Here is a 22,453-nt window from a genome sequence, read left to right on the forward strand (position 1 = left end):
ATACTTACTTAATTTTCCCTGGACCTTGCCCATACCCTTTGGCTTCAAGTTTTCGATAGAAATTGCGCAGCTTGGCTTCAAAATCCCTCCTGTATGGAGAAGGTGCTCTTGCACTTGCTCGCTGCAACCCTGGAGGAGGGAAAATATACAGCATCCTAAGGTGTAAGGGGCTTGACATTCTTCCAAATCATGCAGCTGATGTTTCCACACAGAACTGGTTAAAAAATAGTGCACTCACTGCTAGTTTTGCTCTATCTGGCATCCATAGAGTTGTAAGTTCCTGTAATTCAATGATTGAAATGAACTTCCAGGGACTGTATCCTCTTCAGTAAAAGTACTGTTAAGCTCACCTTGTATGTGTCCTTGTGTTGCCTCTGCCTTTAGCTGTGACTGAATGGAAACTGAAGGATCAGAAAGGCATGAGAAAGACTGACATACATATCTACCTTTCATCATCAGTGGCATTTAGGTTTTCTTTCCCTTTTGCACTTTTAAGAGATCTCTCTCCTCTGCATTGTATAGGAGATCTCCTTACTTGGCAGGATTAAACCTCTGAAACTCAGAGCAATGCTTCTCACTGGAGCCTAGCAGCCCAGCCAAGCTGGGAGTCAGGTTTCCCTGTGTTAATCTGACTGTATATTAAACACTTCCAGCTATCAACACAAAATCCCTCTGTGGCATCAAAAAGGATTTCTGTCAGCAGGAAATGCCACATTTCCCTATTATGATTCACACATAACAGCAGATTTTTCAGCAATTTGGAACTTGTTTTATTTTGAAGGCTGCATTCTCAAAGTAGGAGATTATTCTTTTTGTATAAACAAGTGCCATGCCATAAAAGGCCAAATAATGGATTAATGAAATCCCATTTACCTATCTCATTACAAAAGACAGTAAAATACAGCCCTGTTATGAAAAATCTGGCAGCAAATGTTCCACAGGAAAGAAAAATAAACCCACATTTAGTGGGAGCCCAAAGTATTGTGGCTGCCATGAGGGAAGGACATTATTGTCTCAGCTGGTAAAACAGAAAATGCTGCTGTACTTATATGCTGCAGTATATACATGCAGCACAAAGAGAATCCCTTGCAACACTTCTTTCTTCTCAAAGCCTTCTGTTTTTCCCCAGCACATAAGAGAAGGGGTGCTCTCATGGGCTCTATAACCAGGACAGAAATTAGCAAGAAGACAGTGTGTTGCTGGAAATGAGTATTTGTCCTTGTGTTTTCACAAGAACAGTCTCCTAAGTGACATTTGTGCCATATACTTGGATTCTTGTCCTGAAGGGGACTTGCTTATGACCTGTCCTGATGTAGACAGGGGGAACTTGTACTCACAATGGTGTTAAAACTCATTAATGAAAATAGGACATTCTGACAGAACACAGTTGTCCTGTAGAGAAGGGTTTAGCATTTAACTTCTTCACATCAAAAAGCCTTTCCATTTTCCACATCCACATCCAAGATTTGAACTTCTCTTGTCCATTAATTTTGTTTGAAATCAGATAATTTAAATGCATGTCCAAAAAGTTCCGCCAAAAATGGACTTCTTCAGATCACATTTCTGTTGATTCTCTCAAAATGGCCACTGACACAGCCACGCAGTGAGACTGTGGTGGGGTTGTGTCTCTTGGCAAAAGGGAGACATTAGCTCCTCAAATTTCTATAGCATAAACAATAACTACAGAGACACAGCACAGCTGGAAATAACTTTCTCAGACAGTATGTCTTTCTAGAAAATATGTTTCCTTTCGAACCTAAGTTAATGGGTTCAACACGGAAGGTCAGGCTAGATGATGAAGATGATCCCCTCAGGTCTCAAAATAGATGTGCCCAGGGAAGAAGAGAAGTTTTTGGAACACTGAGTGGAGGAGACTGAACTTTACAGGGGTACTGGAACCCTGCAACACACCTTCAATTTGGAAGGTGCTCCTGGCTGCTGTCACATAAAAAGAATGTGCTTCCATGTCAGTGACTTATGCTTGGAGTACACCTCCCAATCCTTTCCAGCAATATCAAAAGGCGTATGTGTATCAACAGACACAGAGCAGCATTGCAAACTGATCCAGCAAAAAAAGCAGCTGGGATCAGATTCGGAGTGGACACTGGAACTAGCAGGCTGACAGCTGATGCTGGCTCTGAATCTGCTCTTTTCGATTTATTAGAAGAAATACCACAAATGCAAGATTTTGTTCTAATTTTCCCATCTCCTTACCTGGCGAGTTTTGGGGTGATGAACAGGGTGAGCAGCGAGGAGAAAAACTGTAACCTGGATGGAAGGCAGCCTGCAGTGGTATGTAGGACATGATATCCTCTTCAAAAAGGCTGCATGCAAAAAGTCATAGGGAGAGATTTAGTTCACATTCATCACATGAAGGAATGTAAATACGCAGTATGGTGCAAGTTCATTGTGTCAGATGTTTGGGTGCATCTCTGAGCTCATGGATTAAAAAAATCCATAGGCTTCCCAAAGACAGCCTGGTCACTAGCAATGAAGAACAAAATGAATTTTAGTAGATGTTTCATGCTAACATGATAGCTCAATCACTGATGGAGAGCAAAGACATGAGGCTACATAGGAAACAGGAGCACCTTCAACACATTAGCAGAGAGAAGCAAAGATGCACACTCTGTCTCCCAGGCTGTTTTACTCGGGCCATTTTCATGTAGTTCAGTGCTCTGACTGCTTGAATTGAAATGATAGGAATAAGCTGTAAACTTCTTGCATTAGGCAGTGCTATTACAGCACACCAACCCCACAGGGGTAATGCAACATTTCCCATCTCAGATCAAGACAATAAAATAACTTAGCTGCACTGAAGAGAAGCAGGGCCTAAAGACCAAGCTCTCTGGTTCCAGTACAAACTGAAGCCTTATCTTCATTACCCAGACAATGCCCACTGCACTGGACATTGAGGTTTCATGCATGTGTGGCAGCACTGCTGCAGTAAAATTATCAGCTTCATGAGCAGTTACATTATAATAGTGAAAAAAGGGATTTTTCCCCTCTCTTTTTTGTTTTTTCTTTCTTTAAAAAACAAGATATTTTTCCATTAAAAGGACACATTTTGACCTGATTCTTTTTTATCTGCTACTTGATGGTAATAGCCATATTGACTGAGCAGGCTGGATTTACTGCACTGATGGAGGCTGCCTTCCAGGAAGTACAAATTGACAGATTGACTCTGGCTGAATCATTTTGGATGGCTATCAGTATGACCTGATTTAACAAAATCTTTTCAATTATGCTGAGAAAGAGCCAGATAGTTTCTCTGGTACTGTAAGTAAAGACATTATGCTATTGATCAAATTGATTACCTCAGCAGAATTACTAAATCTGCATCACACGACAACTTTTCAAGCCCATGTGTACCCTCTGTCCGAATGTAATGGATCTTCTCCCTGAAACATAAGTGACATCATGGAGAGGAGAAGAAAAAAAAAAACCAAAACAAGAAAAAACCGTGCTGTTATCACAGCTTGAGTCATGCATGGAGTATTTATTCTTTGGTATTTTGCCAGTTTCTGTTTATCTCCTTATAAAAAATGGCAAACATCCTATATGCCTGATTCATTTTCTAATCTTCCAAACAAACTCATAAAAAAATTCTGTCTCCATCACTCAGTTTACGGATCCAAAAGAAAGAGATTTTATTCCCTATTTTAGGGAACAGAGTGACTCTTAGTCCTCCAGTTTCATATGTATATGTCAGGTCACCAAGTTCAGGTTTTTTTGTGTAAGCCTACAACTAACATAGCACCTTTTGTTAACAGAATTTGCAGTAATATCCCTTCCTTTCCCTCTGTCAGTTCCATCTGAGAAATAACACTCTAACATATATTGATATGAATTAATCACACAGAGGTTATACAGTGTAGTATGTGTTGCATGTGTAAAATCATACCTTTTGTTAATAAAAACTGGAAAACATAGGAGAGGATCCTATCATCAGATTAGCATCATGGAGGATAAGCATCTACACCCCAGCCTATCAGTGTGTTTCTAAAGCATTGCATTGTCCAAATATTTTTATTCTAGTATTAAGTCAAAATATTTTATCTCAAGGATGTGCTCTGGAACCTTGTAATCAAGGTCCATGAAAGATGGACTTTGCATCCTAGGAGTTTGCTTAACACCTGCAGTCTGGCAAAAAGCAGTACCTGAGTGCATGGTTTCTGGCCAAGCTGGGCTGACGCTCCTGCAGCATCTCAAAAATGTTGGGTTGGCGTAGAAATGCAACAATCTTGTCATTGTAAGCTGGAAAAGGTAAAATCAAACCAGAGGCTTTATTTGCCGCGTCACCAGAACTCTGTAGGGGAACACCGCACTGCCAGTGAGGCACAGAGCAACATGAGGCAGTGCAGCACACAGCTGATGAGATGTCCTAAACCCCACCTTTGTGAGTTTTGAGAATTAAAAAACCAACTTGGCTTACCCAGAGGTAATGCCTCGTGATGGTGCTGGTTTCGAATAGCTGTTACGAGACTATTGCCTGGTCTGGCCAACAGAGTAACTCCTCTGTTTCGAGAGACTTCAGAGGCCTACAACATCAGAGAAAAGGAAAAGAATGATCAAAACTGACCACCAGTAGCTCATCAGTCAGTTAAAAGATTTGCCATTTTTACTTCTGCAACCTTCAGAATAGTCCATGATGCTGACCGAAGGGCAGAAAGCATGCATGAAAATTACAGCTTTATACTCCAGTCAACTTAAAAAAGGCAAGTAATTCTGTGCTTCCAAATGAAGGTACACCATTATCCAGAGCTATCACACCCCCTCAGTGCTGAAGGCACTGGAATCCAGAAGTAAATGCATGTTAATGTAGGTATTGCAGTGATGGATATCTCTGGTTCAGTGAAAATAAAATCTCTATAGTACCTAAATCTCTCTACTCTGTAGTACCAAACATGTATTGTTTTAGCATAACTGCATTACTTCAAGGTTTTTACTCTGTAGTATCACACTACATACTCTGTAGTGTCAAACATGTATTGTTTTAGCATAACTGCATTATTTCAAGGTTTTTACAGCAATGTTTTTGAAATGAGAAAAAACCCACAATGCTGGAATGTTCACGCAGTGTTATTGAAGGGAGATTTAATAGTGGAAATAACATGAGGAAGGCATATCTATGTAGATCACAGCACAGAAAAAGGCTGTATCATCCCAAAAGGCTGCCTAACTTGCATAACCAGAAATTGAATTGTATACACTGGAAATAAGAACAATTTCCAAAGACCTGATAAAGTGAGTAGTAAGAAGGAAATTTTTCACTGCCCCTTAACTGAGGCACTCAAAGAAAGCCACTGTTCCAAATACACTATCTAGTGAAAGGAATCGTGTCAGAAAGGCAGATTTCCTAAAAGGTGAGAAGACACTTCAGTATGAAGATATTAAAAGGCAAACAATGACATTTGGCAATGTTTGCACTAAGGCATTACTTGCTGGGTAACCTTTTGGAGACTTGTGAAAGTTGAGGGGAACCCACCTGTCTCTCATGTTTTCCTCCAGAATATGGCTACAGTGAGGCCAAGAGAGGAATCATAGAATGGGTTTGGGTTGGAAGGGACCTTAAAGATCATCTAATTGCAACACCCTTGCTAGAGGCAGGGACACCTTCCAGGCAGGGACTAGACCAGGTTACTAGGGCTTCCTCCAACTGGTCTTAAAACACTTCCAGGCATGGAGCATCCACAGCTGCTCTGGGCAATCTGTTCCAGTGCTTCACCACCCTCACAGTAAAGAATTATTTCTAATAACTGATCTCAACTTACCCTCTTTCAGTTTAAAGACACTCCCCCCTGTCTTGTGACTACAGTGTGAGGCTGTATCAGGACAAGATACACTAGGAACTCCAACTGCCACTCCACTGGGCTAACAGCTGCTCCTTTCTCGCTGCACAAATTATAGCATTTGGCAACTACTTCAGGAAGAAATTGCCCCAACTTCAATATTTTAAATGCTTAGCTCTGCATCCAAGCAAATGGTGCCAACCCATTTTCAGTGGTACAGCCAAAAGCCAAGTCTTCCAACTGGATATACACACAAACTGGGAAGCTAAATGTGCCTGGCAAGCTGCCTTTTGGAACCCATAAAGCTTAAAATGTTTACACATAATAAGATACCAGTCAATGCATTTGATACGTGTCAACACACAGGTTAAACAATGAAAAATCGTAACTATTCTAATCAAACACACTGTCATTTAAAACACAAAACTGCTGTGCAAGTGCATGGTGAATGTTTCGCTTCATAATCCAGTTAGGATTTCACTTGTACCCTTTCACTGCCTTTGTCTCCTCCTCACACCGCCACAGGCCACCTCACAAGGAAAGTTTAGATCAGGCTTAGGCAGCTTTTCCCCTGTGCCCCAGGCATCCACCCCAGTAAATGATGGCCTTTCCAGCATTCACTCTATGCTATGGCACAAGGCAGAACCTTGCAAGGGTGCAAGAGGTGCCACAGTGGGCATGTAGAGCAGCCATTTCCTGGGCTGTCTGTTGGCAGCATGGCCAGGATCAGACGCTGCCCCAGGACCAGCTGTACTAGGCAGGATGTGTGGGAGGCTGCTAAGGCTTTGTTGGCTCAGCTTCTTCACTCCCAGGGGGCCCTGGAGTTCAGGTGACGATGCCTATTCCTCAGGTCCTTGTAGAACAGACTTGCAAGGGAATGCAGATGGTGGGTGAGCCTGTTTTAAAAGGTGATTGCTGACTCATCCTTGACAAAGACAAATCCTAAGGCCTTGTTGCTACACATAATTTTACTGACCAGAAGACAGAAAGGGGAAAGGGAGGAGTAACAGAGGAGTTAAACATGTATCTCCCATAAAAATTAGCACCAGGTGTTATTTGCTCATCACTTGGGAACTGCATGGTACTTCTGCCCAGCCTGGGCCTGGATCCTCCTCTTGCTCTTGTTATCATTCCTTTTTTCAGCTTTCCAGTGCCTGGACAGATTTCTCCTGGAGCAAGAATTTTGGAAGGAAATGTGTATAGTGCCTGTGAAAAGAAACGTTTGCTCCCCTCTTCCCATCTTTCCAGTTCTGGTTTAAGAGCTAAAGTCATCTAGACATTGTAAGAATCCAGTTGGGTACACACCTCAATAAACTGGTGATGTAATTCTCTTCATCACCATCCCTAGGCATTGCTCATGCTGTGTTTGGTCTTTGCACATTTACACCTCCAAACAATTTTTCCCTGGCAACACAATGGGAAAATTCCCAGCCCTCTAATTAACTTCCATTTTGCTCACAATTTTCTTCCCACTCTTAGCTAATAGAAAACAATTTATTGCTCCAATTTAGTGTTCAGTCACAATCGTCTTGTCTACTTTAACTTTCTAATTGAACAATTTAATTTTGATTAGCTCATTATTCTCTAATAAAAAATAAAGAGTGACTCCTCTAATGATTTTGTGACCTGGTTCATGTAGTGCAGAGTAATTGACAGATTTATGTCAGGTTTTAACAGCTTTGATATTGATACTGGGATGTTGCAACCAGAGTGGAGAGTCCAAACTACCAGATGAGCCTTTCAAGATGTAATACCTTTTCCTGGGTTTTATATTGCCACTGGATTTCAGAGGTCCATTTGAATCCTTCTACTTGCTTGCTGTGGTTTGGGTTGGTAAGGAGATGTATATACTGCCATATTCCAGCACCTTCTCTGCACCTCCTGCCTCTCCCTTGCGGATGCCTTCTTCCTTCCTCTTGCTGTCTTTAAAATCTCTACCCTGTAATCATGGATGTTGACTTTCACTGCAGATGGGAAGTCCTTTAGAGGGAATGGAAAGTGCTTACAAACTGTTCTGTTTATAGAAGTGGCAGAAGGAAATGAATCACTTGGTGACCTACACTTTAGTTACTGATGGCCACTGTAGCTACCTGAACTTTTCTTCCAAAAATCAGGTAACAAAGAGTAGCAACAACCAAGATGGATAACCCTTAAATAAGTGCTTAATAAAGAACTTGTAGCATTTTTTTCAAATTAATATATAATATATAGTACCATTTAATATCAGTAATCTACACAGTGGAAGTTTTTGCAGAGGCCCTTTATTTCATTACCCTGGCTCTTTTCTGTGCCCTCTCTGGCAACCACAACTTCACTATTCTGATGTCCTTCAAGCTCCTTTGACACATGCAAATAACACTGAAAACTGGTGAGCTGTCCTTCGTAGTCCTTCTGTCCTGGTGACAGCTTCCAGAGGCCACACCATCTGCTCAGCAAAGAAACAGCAAGATTGCAGAGAGCTGACACATGGCCAGGACAAAGCCCCACATGTGAGGCTACAGACATGATTTATAGGCCAAAGAGCATCCCAATGCACTTGGAGAAAATGGCATGGAACATGAGGCTCTTAATAAATGGATTGAGCTGCAAAGGTTTGAATATTTTACACTTGTAAATGAGGCACTTTTAGGCACCAATCCAAAGTCCTTGGAAATCAATGGGAGTCCTTCCAGTGCAGCAGCAGACACTTCCACATGGGAAGCTACTTGACTACAACAAAGACGTTTGGCTATGACAAGGGCGTAGAAGCACTGTGGGACCTGGGCCACCAAGACTGGGAGGTGACTATTTCATTGGCTGATCATGCCAGAGCAGTGGCCTCAAAGAACAGTTTTTCATTTCCCTAGATAATCATTACTCAAAAGTATTCAATACTTTTGATTTCCTACCCTTTACTGGCTTTTTTGGGGTTTATTGCATATTGCTCCTTGCCAGCCTTGCCAGTGCTTGCAAAACCAAGTGTATTTTTGGGCGAGGTCATCCGAGTTGTTCAGGGCTGTTTCTGTCCCTGACACGGCAAATTTGCAAGGAAGCCTCAGGCAAGCACAGGCCCAAGCAAGAATCAGGGTGCAGGTGGCAACCAAACCACAGTCATGCCAGTAATTCAATCACAGCAGCAAAACTAAACTGAGGGCTGCTGACAGAGGGAAGTTGCTAAGCTGGTAGGAAGATATGACTGAAACAGATCCATTGATACACTTCTATCTTCAGAAAATATGGAGCTGCATTCACCCAAGATGGAGAGAACATGCCCAAGCTACTCATGCCTGGTTTGCCTTTGGTCCTGAAGAACAGACCTGACACCCTGTTTAGCTCCTAATCCCAACCCACCTGGCTGTGAGAGGTACTCAGACTGGTCCTGCTGCAATAAATTTTGATGCTAATTTCACAAGCATTTCTCTGGATATTTTTGTGGAAGAGGAAGATCCTTTCACCGTAGTTCACGTCCAGTTCTATTCAGCAACAATCTTTACAAATGTTTAACTGTATGAAGAATCTGATTGCTGGTACTTTTTCCTACTTAAATTCACAATGCAAACACAGTATTTATGCTTCTTTCAATCCTGTCTATGGCCCTCAGTGACAAAAATCATCTCCATGATATACAGGAAAAATATTTAATGTGACTGAAAGCTGGGAAAGCAAACCTCAGCATACATTACTGCACTACTTCCAGGGAGTCTATCTTTTCAGAGCACAGTGTCACAGTGGGGAATGAAGAAACATATGAGGTATCAGACTATAAAAAAATTAATGAATAACTTAAGTAAAGCAAAGCAGGATGCCAAATATGGATTCTTCTTTTAAAATCTATTCTGTCATCACTTCAGTTATGCTTTCTTGTTTATTATTTTATTCTGAAAACCATCAAGATATAAACCAGCAAGCTCTGAAATAAACCCTTCAGAAATACAAAAAAAAAAAGGAATCACTTATTGTCTTTGGAAGATAGACATTTGCAAGACAGTCTGTTTCAATGCTTTTAAAATAAAAGAAGTTCTTATAATTCTAGAGAAGACTGCTGTCAGAAGTTCCTGAGTTGATATGAGCACAGTTACCTCTCCAGCGCTGTAGCTACGGAGCCGCTGGAGATGTTGCCGGTGAGTCAGGTGATTTGGGAGACGCCCATTCTGCAGCGGGATCCTGGGATCTATGAAGGTGGTAGCACGGCTGTTGTGGTCAACAAAGAAAGACTGAAACACAAAGGAACAATGGTTTCTTTAATAAGACTGACAACCCTGCGATGGTATTGTGGGAACACAGCAGGAAAACCACTGGCAACCTTGGATAAGTATAGTCCATGGAAGGCACCTGCAACAACAGGACTCAACTGGCCTACTCAAAGCTAGAATAGCTCTTAGAAAATATCTGAAGCTGTGCAGACCAAAATCTCGTGTAATGGTCATGATGTACACAAGACAGGAGAGAAAAATGTTATTGGGAAATGCTGCTTTAACATATTTGGTGGATCCAGACGTCAGTCAGCAAAGCTTAATTCAAGGTAGAGACACCGAGTCAAATTTTGCAGTCACAACAGATCTACTCTGGCTCAAACTTTGTTGTCAGTCCAATGCTGCCTTGCTTTGGTACAATATCCTACAGAAAGCCAGAAATGCTTTGAAACTTTGAAGCTTTTTTCCTGCTTCTAAAAGAACTCTCCTTGCTGCTTGTGTAGTTTAAACCAAATCTTCACTGATTTTGAGTCAAGAAGGAAGGAACTTTTAATAATCATGAAGTCTGATGCACTGTGTTAAACAAGTGATTAGTTTTGTTGGCATTCTTACCTTGCCCTGTTGGTCAGTTTTTATCTCCCAGCCACGAGGAAGCTCCAGTCGGGTATCAGCAAACATGTTGATAAAATTTACTAGGTCTCTGTTGTGCTGATACCGCTCAAAATTACGAGCGTCTCTACGAATCTTCAGTATCATGTGCTTCAAGCAGGTGCTGTTGGTGAAGACTCGATAGGCACTCTGTGAGATGGATAACAGAAGGGAAGAAACCCAGTTCTGATGTCAAAACATATTTGGTTATTTCATTGGCCACATGCCCAAAGGACTGAAACAAATCTTGTTAGAATCAAGAAACACTTCCATCTCTTTGTTTTGATTTCAATAACAACTTTACATGCATATGCAGAATTAAAAAATACAATCTGGAAAGTGAAACATCCCACACATTATGCACAGTTAGCTTGTGTAAGAACTGCCTTTTTAATGCACTTCAAAAATGGTCAGCTGAAACATCACACACTCAAGGTGCATGTAGCTGACCCCTTCATTGCTTTTACTGGTTGACAGAAACACTGCTTGTGTGCCTCAGCAGCACCAGAGAGATGCAAAGACAGCTGTGAACATCTATTTTTGCTATAATTGAAATCAAGATGTGCATGATAGGACTCATGAACTTAAGAGGACCCCAGTGCAGATGTCTCCATGTGAGCTTGCTACCTTTTTTATGATGACTATACAGCCACAGGACAGGAACTGACACTTTTTAATTTTCTATTTTTGGAAGATGTGAATTGTTTCCTGGAATGGAATATTTGTTTCTGCGATGACTACTAAATCTAAAGCTTGTAGATGATGTAGAGGCTTTCAGCTGGAGACACTTCCATGAGTCCAATGAATGCCACCCCTCAGGCAGCGAGCTGTATCTCACAATGGGCATTAAATACACCTCTGGGGGAATGTGGCCTGAGGCAGCTCAAGGGAGTGAACTGATCTGATTGCAGAATAGGGGCCCAGTGAATTGTATTTGTTGTTCAATATGTGTTGTTCAGTGTGTTCAATGATAGAGCATCACAAAATAATACTTATGCTAACAACACACAGGCCCATTCACAGGCCACTCTTTGAATCCTTCACTTCAGGGAAAAAGCTCCTTAAGACAGAGTAGGAAACTTCACAAAAATCTCCTGACCTTTTACTAGAGAGAAAATGAGTGTCTTGGTTTGCTGGTCAGCCCGAAGGATTGATTACTCATTAGAGTAATAAAGACCACTGTAGGACTCCTGTCTTAAGTAAAGTGAGGTCCAGTGTGCAGACCTGGAATATGTCCAGAGAATCTGACCCAGCAGCTTTGAATTCTAATTTTTTATGTGTGTTTAGTGCACTTTAACCACCATAATTCAATAAAACATCTACAGGTATAATCTTTATTATGTAAGGATTTATTGTGGTGACACCACTGAGAATGCTCCCTGTAGCACAAGGTCCCTAATTATGGCAAGGGCTGGTAAATGTTATGAAATCACAGAGATATGATCTCTGCCCTGAAGATATGACCTGCTTATAACCCAGAAAAGCTTCATGGTGACAGATTTTTAAGATCCCAGCCTACTACACAACAAAAGTTGTATTTTGATCTAATGTATGATCAATGACTGGCTTGAATATCTCTAAGCTGCACTAGGGAAACAAAGAGTGCAATGTAGTTTTATCTCTTAATGGAAATAAAATATCTGAAAAATGAGAGCTTTTCCCTTTTAATTCTAACTGCTGGACAATATTTTCCAATCCCAACTTCAGTGGCATAATTAATAGCTTGAAATTTTAATAGGGGCTTGTGGTTAAAATATTACACTCGTGTTAAGGCAAAAGTTATGTGGGCAATTATTCCTGTACAAGTGGTATCTGTAGGACCATTTGACAGATGTTTTAATAGATTACTCTGGTCCTCACATCAGAGACAAGTTTGTAAGATAAAACTGAAGGCTTCTTTCTGCTTTTTTAGTTTCAGTGACTAATAAAATTGTAATTTAGTCTCTTGTGAGCCGTTCTTTACACAACTATGGAATCAGTTGCTCATTTTTCCAAAAACCATGCTGCTCAAAAATTACATTGCTCCCAGCTATAAATCATCATATATCACCCTGCTAATGGAAGAAATTATCTGCACTCCACAACCTAGTTCAGGGAATGCCAGATGAGTTAATACATCCCTTCCTTGTCAGGATCTCATGGGTGATAATCTCTGGCAGATGCTTGGAGATGGATGGCTGGCTTCAATCCACCAAGGGCCACAGCCAAAACCTGATGTCTGCAGTCAGCTAAAAGGCTGTGCTGAGGCAACTCTCAGTGTTTTACCTTCTCTTCCTTTTGAACAGGAAGGTCATTGCTACCCAGAAATGGATGACTTTCCAAATAGTCAGAAGTCACATTTAGATGCCTTGTTGAACTAAATTCCAGATATGGCAAACTAGGACTGCATCTCCTTGTGGGACTGCCCTATCTGCTTCCTCCTGATACTGCATTTTCTCCACTCCCCTTCAGGTTTGCAAGAAAATGTGTGGTTTTACTTCATTATTGGAAAAAAAAAAAGTTATTTGAATTTTGAAAATTTGTTTTTATTTGTCCTTTTTCCAAAATAGCTACACTGACACAAGTCAGCATTTCTTTCACTCAGTTATGCCTGCCCCCATTGTGGGAGTGCAAATTGCAAGAGTTAATTTTTTTCCCTCCGTTTCCCTTGGTGATATCTGAGTAAGACTTGGTGGTATCTGAGTAAGATTTCTCAGGATGTTGAAGCAAAAGACAACAACTTCACTGCCTGCAGGAACAGACAACAGAATCAACCAATCTTAAACCAAGGGTTCCTGCTTGTTCTGGGACGGTAACATTAATGAGCTGCTCTGTACCATGGACACTTCATGTCAGGCAGAATCTCAGCAAGAGCCTCCTTGGAGCAGCCTGGCTGTAGTGTCCCAACCTGGTCTGGGGCTCAGAAAGGACAACTGAGCCCCAAGTCACACAATTCAGGTTCACTGTGCATTCTCCATGCAGGTCTGGGACACAGAACTGGGACTCAAAAATCAGTTATGTGGGAGAGCAAATCATAGTTACTCACATAGTTTGCATGCAGCACAGTGAAGAACTCGGGATTGGTGATGAACTTCACAGCTGGAGACTGCAGCAACAAGGTGATTTTTTGAGAATTCACAGGAGAAAGGGAACCTTCCCTCCTAATCTCTGAACAGAAAAACCCCAAAAAAACAAGACACAGAATCTTATTAATGTAGTGGCAAGCACAGTCTATTATTTACCCTTTCAGAAACAGCTGCAGAAGTGATGATATAAAAAGGCCACCACCTGCCCAATGCACTTAGCTTGGCACTCCCAAGACAAGCAAACTGATGGATGTCCTTATGCTTAGTGATGCAGTGCAGGAGCTGGATGTTTTCCTGAACTGCAGCTTATGAAACTCTGTGTCAAGTCTGCTGCTGTCCCCAAGTATAATGTGACCACAGCAGTTTTCACCAGCTGATGGTTTGGTTCACCCAGGTCTATTCTGCTTTCCCCTGCAGCTGATTTTAAAGAAATCTGATCTCCCAATCCAGCATTACCCTTTACTTTAATTGCACTGGTTTTGACAAGTACAAGGTTTTGGGGACTTGTATGGTAAAGAAAACAAAATCAAACACAATTGCATTATTTTTAATCTGTATCAATTAATGAAGCACAGGAGCAAAACTGAGCACTGAGAATGTAACTCTGTAGAGGTAGAAACTCTTGATGCTCTTTAGCTACCAGAAATATTCTTCCTACCATTGAATTATGGCTATGGTGTTCTGGCATTTTTAAATAAAACTACATTTTATTTGCAGTCCAAGAAAATTGGATGCAGATGTCATCAACAGAATACATAAAATTCACTTTTTTTTTTTCTTATTAGTTACAACTTTTTTCTTCTTGCTGCATACATTATTTTATCAATTGAAAACTGCAGACTGGATCAGTTTCTGGAGTTAAACTGATTTATACTGACTTGCAACCTGGATTAATGTGCCTTAATTGTATTCCTTCTGATATTTTTCATTTAAATTAAAAGACAAATAACAAATGTATAATACTGCAGCTTTTTCTTTCCCTAATGTGTTTACACCAACATTGACCTTCTACTTCTTGGAATTTTATACAATATTGATGTCTTTTTCCAAAAGCAAAGCAATTATCTATAGCAAAAACCATTTCCTAATAACTTATGGTAACATTTATCACACTGATTAGCTCTTTGGGCTTAAAACAAAAGAGTGCATGGTAAATAATAAACTGAACAAAATACTTAGGGGTGGTAACTCCTATTAAATTACTATTTTATTGTCTATGATACTAAATTATTATACCTATTACAAGTAATTGCTACATTACTTGTAAATACTAATAATTCAATGTCTACCTCATTTCCACTTCCCTAACATAGACAACTGGGTTTTCCTTATAAGATCCACTGTAGGTAGAAGTCCCTTTTTAATTGCAATAGAAAAGATGGCAAGGAAACTTGAGCATCAAATGTTAAACATCCTTGGCCAAAATTGATTTTCAAGCTAAAAAACCCTAATGGATCAAAACAAGCAAAATTGAAATATTTTTCTAAACTTGTTAAAAATTTTATTATTTCTCTATGTATTTTTTTCCTATTCAACATGGAAAACTAAGAAAATTCAAGCAGACACTGTGCTGGTTCTTTCCCATTACCAATCCTATTTACAGAGGGATGGCAAAAGGATAGCAAGAAGTTGGATTTACTCATGGCAGACAATACAGAACACAAAGTTTGGTGGAGGCAAGAGTGATCCAAAGGAAGACAACTGGTCAATCATTTTGCTGGTGCTAACAAAGCAGGGAGTTATTTTTGCATGGTCTCAAATTGCATAGTGGCACTAGACTGAGTGCTTCCTACTTGAAACAAACATTTAAGACTGTGGTTTCCCAAATGTTTTGGGAAAACATCTTTGGTAGGAGTGTGACTACCACCAAAAAGAGTAGAAGAGACCCCTGCCATCCCATCCTGCCTTCAGTACGCATTTTCCTCTTCTGCTTTGTAGGAAAACTCTTGTCTCCTTATCTAACAAGCCAGATGAAAGATCCAATCTGGCTGTAAACGACAAGGACAAGAAGCCAGGGTATTTTTCAGGCAGTTCACTTCTCAACTCTGGTATGGGGTCCTGTCACAGAAATTAGTGGTGAGCAAAACGACAGCTGTGCCTTCTTTGGTGACAGCCCACACTTAGGTCAGCTCACAGCTATCACAAAACCACACCTTTAAAAACCACAAGTATTTCATACATGATGCCAGGGCTGCTGCAGGTGCAATCACATGGGCTAGTGTGGCAGTGCAGAAGCCAAGCCTAGCAAAAATAAACTGCAAATGCCCCACGCTACAAATCACATGGCCACAAAAATAAGACAGCAGACAGCACTATTTTTGCAACTAGTAGGTGAATAGTATTCACCTAGTAGTTGCAAAATGTCTCTTTCATTTTAGTTTCAAATGGCTGTTTACTAAGGTAAAAATGCTTCAAATGGTTCGTCTGTCTTAGTAATTGTTAAAGAACAGAAACTGTTGTATCCAGCATTGTGCTTGTAGCTTCACATCTAAAAACTGTATTTGCAGGTCCTTTTTTTTTTTTTTTTAATTAGGTTTTTCAACCTGGTATAATAAAAGTTCAGTTGCCCCTGGAAATGCAGATTTCCCCAGAACAGAATGGCACTGAACATGCCACTCAGAAGCTTTGCTGCCCCATACCTGGGCTTGGCTGGGAAGGCTCTGCCTCAGAGTCACTTCCTCCTCCAGTGGGAACTCTCTCCACCCTGTTGTTTACCACAGCATCATCTTCAGTCCTCTCTGTTGCAATGGTTCGCTGGATGTTTTGGTACCTAGATACATTCATAGAAAGGAACAATGAGATTTAGTAACAGAGGTGCCTTCTGTTGCTTTCTGCTTTAACAATGAGCACTGTTTCTGAATGATCCCAATATTTCCGTCTTCTGTGTACAACAGAGTAAGAGCACAGCTGACCCTTCTCTTGCAGCTGGTGCAGCTGCTCACACTTGGGCCAGCCAGCACTCTGCAAACTTGGCATTTCTCAGTGACTAACAAACAGCCACAGCGGGTGCCGAGTCAGCAATACTCGAACTTTAAACACATATTTAGGCTGCATGTTGCTACTTCCCTTTAAAACATCTGGACACCTGGAACCCAAAACTAGAGGTGGATCACGGTTCCTCCTCTCATTTAGCCTTATGGAAGCATAACCAATGAAGTAAGGACCAACCCTCTGATGCATTGGGTAACCTTCAGTCTTTCTTATTAAATTACTGGATGTGCATCCTGAATCCTGAAAATAAATCATCTTTTCCTGATGAAGAACAAATAGCCTGGAGTGTTATGAATTCACACTACAGAAATCAAATTCTCCTTAACTTGTTCACTCATAGTGACAGATGAATTGGTGAACATGTTTTTTTGGTTCTACTGGCAAATTATGACCATGTCTTATGTGTATCATAAATGCATTTTATACAGAAAGAGAGAAGAAAAGAAAAAGAAAGCATAATAAGAAAGAAAGAACTAGAAAGAGAAAGAAAAGGAAAGCTAGAAAACAGACTTTCTTAATTATTTTAACTAGCTTTTGTTCCATCCCGATATTTTTAATCCTTCTTTCTTCATGGCATTTCCGTGCGTATTTGAAAGAGGATGGCTTTGCTGCCTGCTTTTAATGTCATCCAGCATTGTTTGTCTTTAATTTTTCTGACTTACACTCTTTGCTTTCCTCAGCTCAAGATCCGACTTACAGATTTTTACTTACTTTCTGTCTCTTTATTTGTTAATGCACACTTTATTCCAAATAGAAGTTAGCCATGAGTAAGTTCCTCAAAGCGACACAGGATCATTAAAGACATGAGTTAGGGTTTGGCTTTTTGATATCTCAAAAGACATAATCTCCAGTAGCTCACTGAAAGCCAATCTTAAGCGAAAGGGCTGGAGATAATTAAGAAAAAGTAATTAAAATTTTAATAGATTTATACTAAACTTTCACAATGCTATGTGTCTCCCTCCATTGTTCAAAGTCATTTAAAGCTACATTTAGTGCATATTTTGATAGTTTAAGAAAACATCCATCTTTACAAAGAAATTCTGATAGCAGGTTTTGCAACAGCGTGAATTTACTGCAGTTTTAAACCCTCTGGTTTTAGACCTACATTTTGCAGCTTTATTCACTTGACTGCAGGCAACTGAATGAACTTTCCATTCCAGTACTGCAGGAATTTTACAACACCCACATGCAATAGAAAGGAAAGGAAAAACCAACCACAAAATCCCCCAAGTTCATATAATCAAGGGATATAAGCACACATATAGAAAAACCCTGTACCTTCAATTTAATTAGATGGTAGAAAATCCCCGCTGGCAAACCTCAAAGAGCAACAGCAGCTGTATGCCAACAAAAGGCTATGCATTTCTTTTGCATCTCAATACTATAAAATCACCTTATATAAATACCCAAAAATGCCAAAGTAATTGGAGAAAACATTGGAAGTGCAAAAGTTATGGGAATGAATGCCTCTGGAAATTTGTCTCCTTTCAAAGTGATTTGTCAAAGAAATGGAGCTTAAGAAATACCACACTGTGGCTGTCCTAACCATGATGGTTGTAATTTCTTATGTTGATTATTATCTTTCAAAATAATGCAAAGACAAGTCTAGACATACATATGCTGCAAAGTATCTTTTCAAGAGAGCTTGAACAACAAGGGCTGTTATCTACCTGACCAACAAGTAAGCAAGTCAGGTAGTGCTCCAGAAAATGAGCAAGAGCCTTTAAAATTAGAAGCAAGGATGTTTCTTTGGTGTTTGCCCGGCACCTGGATTCCTGTTTTGCATTCCCTGTATTCTCAAGCGGCCCATACAGCTAAAGGGAAGCTTGGAGCATAGAAGGAAAGCAGGACTAGGTTTAATCACAGCTATGGGGTTTTTTTCAAGCTGAATTTCCAAAGCTTTGTGGTTTTGGCTGGGCTGGAAATACCAAGCTTCCTTGTAATATTTTGGTCTTTCCATTCCCTTACACAAATTAAACCAGGAAGCCAAAAAAAACTAAATTTGTTTTAAAGAAAAGTCACCAAGGTTTTTCAAACTGCGGAGTGATGTTGAGTCCAATTATGTTTGAGGTTAGAGCAAAAGTTCAGGCTGCTGCTAGTTCTATCAGCAAGTCTATTTTTGCTGTTGCCTCACCTAAAAGGGCTCTCATGTGTGTTTGCTGAAAAACATTTCAAATCATTAAGTTTGAAACACAACAAAACAGAATTCTGAAATGAAGGCTTAAAACAAAGTCCAATCCTCAGAAGTGTTGATAATAACTATGAAAAGTAGTTATCCTGACATTCCTGAAATGTGGAGACATGAAATACCTGAAATTAGATTTAGGACTAGAATAACTTTAAAAATTATAACAGCCAGGTTAAAACTACAAAAATTACTTGCCACAGGGCAAATGCTCAGGAGATTCAGTATGAATCCCTTTCATTCGTATCTGAGGAAAAGTTCACAAGTAACAATAGAAGATCTTTGTATTCAACTTCCCAAATCAACAGAGCTCCTTGCAGAGAGGAGAGAATCACCAGCTTTTTTCCTTAGTCCCAAGAAGCCATGACATTTCATGTTTAATAAACTGCAAAGTCTCCAATGGAACTTGCATAAGTAGAGATTTGCCACTGCTGAAACTCCATACTTCTCCCTTTGTAACTGGATATATGAATACTAAAAACGGAGAGATTCAAAGAATATCAATCTTATTAAGTCTCAATTCCCAACCCAAACCAGTGATAATCAAATAATACCCAAGACAGACAGCCTACATGAAAACACTGAATAATATGAGGGAAGGAGGTCACAAAGACGATGCCTACGCTTCAGTTTCTGCTGTGATAGCTGGTTTAATGACTAACCTGCTCTAACTAACAGAATGGTAAATCACTCTTATAAACATTTATTCCTTTCATGATTGTTCTGCACTTCCATGAGCTCAACCTCAAAAAAAAAGGGAAAAAAAAAAGAAAAAAGAAAAAAAAAAAGGTAAAAAAAAAAAAAGGATCTATCTGCACATCAGCTTTCTGGTTTCTGTGGCAGATAACTTTTTAAAGTGGTAGCCAAATAGTCTGAACTTTGACATGGCTAAAATCCCTCTTGAAGACCACTGCTAAATGGCAGAGAAGTCATGTAAATCCTTTAAAAGAATCTACATTAAACATTCACTTTCTTACGGTTTTTTTTTGTTTTGCTTTTGTTTTTTTTTTTTATTTTATTTTTTTATATTTACATGGCAGCTTGAGGCTTATGTGCAAATCTATAATGAAAACAAATACTGGGCAGGTTCTCTCATTTCTGCAAGACATAATACATGCTATGAAATACTACTCAAAATAATGCATTTTGGTAAAAAAGGATTATTCTTCAAGAGCGTTTTGAAGGTGTCAGTTTAAGTTGGCCCAGTTCTCCCAGACTGCCTCATTCAGGGCACAGCAGCTCCCAAACTATTCAAAGTACTCTGAAAAGAGCACTTTTAAAGTCTGCATCCTTCTCTCAGCTGCAGATTTTCCTCTAAGCACAAAAGTAAAAGCAAAAAAACTTTTGTGGCATTTTACAGGCTATAATTAAAATATAATTTCAGTCTTGCTTATCCTTCTCTAGAAATGGCATCATTATAGTAAGAAGAGAATTAAAAAAAAAACCCAAACCCTCTTTTTAAGCAAAAATGGAAGATTTCTAACCAACTGTTTATTTTTTTTCTTTCCTTTTAAATCCAGTCTAAAAAGCGAGCATGAGAAGAAAATGATGAACAAATCTATGTGTGGACTAGTCAAACAAAGCTAAAATATAAATGACATTGAGAGGTCTGACAGATTTACAGGGCCCAATGCAACACTAAGCAGACCTGTCTACCTCTAGAAATGTGCACGGTGCTATTAGAGCGGGGCTCTGCCCTGGAAAAGGAGACAGACCTTTCAACAGGCCTAATTAGCGTGGGTAGAAACGCCGCGCGGACACGGCAGCAATTCCAGCCAGGTCCCAAAAAGCTTTGCTTTTCACCCGGTGCTGACCCATCAACAGCACTGCTACAGCTAAGCCCCAGAAGTGACTCCATGCCTTGGAAGAACAGTCCCTCCCCTCCCAGCGCCAAGGCTCACCGGCGGTTCAGCTGCTCCATTTGCTGGATGGAGCCAGACCTGTGGATGCCGTCGGGCGTTGCCGCGGCCGTGGGCCGCTGCCACGTGGTGGTGCGGTTGACGTGGTCCACGTAGAACACTCTCCCATGGCTGTCTATCCGAGCTTCCCAATCTAGGGAGGGAACAAAAGGAAGGGGTGATGCTGTCAGTGGGATGCCTTCCAGAAAGCCTGCGTGTGGGAGGTATATACAGGCACACACACATACACAGACAGGGTATATACACACAGGAGATACTATATATATATACATATATAGCCTACATGCAATACATACCATGTGTATATATTCAAAGTACACATTCAGGTGTGTGTATCTATTATTTGCTTGTCTATATATACATATATGCAGAATATGCATATACAGAAACATTTTGTACGCAGCACACAGGTAGGCCATGGAGTTCACTACCACAGCACGTGAAAAACTAGTGACACACAGGGGCTACATTTTTAAAAGAATGAGGTAATTTTTCATTTTGTGATATTGTTTGGCTGAATTCACTGCAGGTCGGAGTAGCCACAAAGAACCGACCCTTAAATGAAGATTACATCTGAGCTAATATGGCAAATCCCATTTTTTTATTTTTTTGTTATGTTTCAGAACAAATATGCTTTATTTCTCTTCCTTTTGCTAAGTGGCTTCAAAGGACAGCATACAGCAATTAAAGACTTCACTGAAAACTGATCACAGATTCTTTGGACATACCTTAGAAATCTCTCTAAACAGAGAATTGCTGTCATGAATGCAAACTAGATTGAGAGTTTGCAGAATAATATTGAGCCTTCTATCATTATTGTTTCCTGCTACTGTTATTTTTCTCCCATGATTCAAAACTAAAAATTATTTGGTATATGATGGTTTGTGGAAAATGGTAATGTTGATAAAAAAATAGAGTTTGTAACAGAAGAAATTCAGAAGTGAGTTAGCTAGCAAAGCCACGTGTCAAACTGGTTGGAATGAATGGAGAAGTGGAATAAATTAGGCTTGCTAGTTTCATATTTCCACATGACCCATCAGCTGATGGTACATCTATGTAAATACATGCACATACTTTCTACACGAGCTTTGAATGCAAACCTACTGGCATTCACACACAAATCCACATACGGTGATTACCTTTGAGGGCAAACACTTCCTCATATTTCCATATTCTTACTATGATACCATCTTCCCTGACGAGTTCTCTCGTCCTATGGTTTTCTATGATCAAATTCAGGATCATCTGAATTTCATACTTTATGTATTTCATTTCCTATTCTCTAAGAGCAGGATGGAAATTGCACCTTTTCCTACTATATTTGGAAATCTATCCTTCATGATCAGTTCCCATCCTTTGAATGTTGGCCCTGACTAAACCTACTTCCCATATGTGATCCCAGACAAGTGTAGGCTGGCTGAAGACCATGGCTAGCTGCCTGCCCCTGACAGCTGAATCCTACAGACCTTAAAAGGGTGTTGGGAGTCCTTGGAGAAATTTTCTGTAAGATTCCAAGACAGGAAGAGCCATAAACACATGCATTGCTTCTTTCAAAGCTACCAGAGTCCTTAAAGACACAAACTCTATAGTCACACCATGGGCACACATGCAGCATCTCTCACTGTGAAAATCACTACATTATTTAAGGAGAGGACTCTCTCTTCCTCTTCCAGGTAAAGTT

At 40.1% G+C, this 22,453-nt stretch overlaps 1 protein-coding gene across 1 annotated transcript in view; it reads right to left on the minus strand.

Moving 5' to 3' along the window:
• Window positions 1-22,453, minus strand: part of HECW1 (HECT, C2 and WW domain containing E3 ubiquitin protein ligase 1) — a 252,394-nt gene that overhangs the window by 40,624 nt on the left and 189,317 nt on the right. Inside the window, exons 11-20 of the mRNA XM_058825358.1 lie at window positions 20,755-20,905; window positions 16,317-16,447; window positions 13,638-13,759; window positions 10,577-10,762; window positions 9,851-9,985; window positions 4,436-4,541; window positions 4,161-4,257; window positions 3,318-3,401; window positions 2,215-2,324; window positions 9-129 (exon numbers count right to left, since the gene is read on the minus strand). Of these exons, the coding sequence (XP_058681341.1) occupies window positions 9-129; window positions 2,215-2,324; window positions 3,318-3,401; window positions 4,161-4,257; window positions 4,436-4,541; window positions 9,851-9,985; window positions 10,577-10,762; window positions 13,638-13,759; window positions 16,317-16,447; window positions 20,755-20,905 (1,243 nt within the window). The remainder of the gene's footprint in view (window positions 1-8; window positions 130-2,214; window positions 2,325-3,317; window positions 3,402-4,160; window positions 4,258-4,435; window positions 4,542-9,850; window positions 9,986-10,576; window positions 10,763-13,637; window positions 13,760-16,316; window positions 16,448-20,754; window positions 20,906-22,453) is intronic.

Source organism: Ammospiza caudacuta, chromosome 1 (genome assembly GCF_027887145.1).
Source record: "Ammospiza caudacuta isolate bAmmCau1 chromosome 1, bAmmCau1.pri, whole genome shotgun sequence".
In the NCBI taxonomy this organism is placed as follows: Eukaryota; Metazoa; Chordata; class Aves; order Passeriformes; family Passerellidae; genus Ammospiza; species Ammospiza caudacuta.